The 677-nt window shown below is 41.1% G+C and overlaps 1 pseudogene across 1 annotated transcript in view; it reads right to left on the reverse strand.

Moving 5' to 3' along the window:
- The window catches only part of TEOVI_000333900:pseudogene, a 601-nt pseudogene extending 318 nt beyond the window's left edge, over window positions 1-283 (reverse strand). The window contains 2 exon segments of the mRNA in view: window positions 1-126; window positions 128-283. The exon segment at window positions 1-126 is cut by the window's left edge and continues 84 nt beyond it. Coding sequence covers window positions 1-126; window positions 128-283 — 282 coding nt within the window.
- Window positions 284-677: the final 394 nt, after the last annotated feature.

The following is a 677-nucleotide window of genomic DNA, read 5'->3' on the forward strand; positions in this document are numbered from 1 at the left end:
GGGCACCGTACCGCGATGTATCAGCTCCTGCTGTATCGCTGGGAATTCTTCTGGACTCAACCTGGAACCACCGATCCTCTATTTCACTTCGCAACTGCATGTAGTGGTGCCGTTATTGCAACCTATATTTTTCGTTAGTTCCATATTACTGTGCTTCGCATTGAACCAACATACCCATTTGACTTTGTTGCGCTGTGAGCACAAGCAATGGTTTACATCAGTGTGTTGGTCCACAATGTATTACGGGGACTACCCTCTTTCGCATAATATAAATGTACAAATTCTACATTTATTTACGTCTCCTCCATGATTTTCAGTAGCAATCGATCTGAGGGGGATCGTACCTCAATTTGACTAGCGTGTGTCAGCACAGTATAATCTGAAGTAATTCCACAATTACTTTTAGGCGCAATGCCGCACATCGTACAAGTTGATGATTCTACAAAGATATCATTGTTTTCTCTTCTTCTCCGTCTCTCTTTGTTCACCTCCTTGTGTGGTCCATAGTGGCATTTAGAAGTATCATATGCATATCTCTTCTAATTTGTGCACAGTCAACTGATATTATTATATGTATAGTTTTTTGGAGAGCGCTCAGGCAGTAGTTTAGGAACCACCACCAGTTGTGTTCTGGATTTCATGTGACCAAGTGATTTGTTATTGTAAATACCATGAAT

The sequence above is a fragment of the Trypanosoma equiperdum genome (genome assembly GCF_001457755.1).
Source record: "Trypanosoma equiperdum strain OVI genome assembly, contig: ctg_731, whole genome shotgun sequence".
NCBI classification, from domain to species: domain Eukaryota; phylum Euglenozoa; class Kinetoplastea; order Trypanosomatida; family Trypanosomatidae; genus Trypanosoma; species Trypanosoma equiperdum.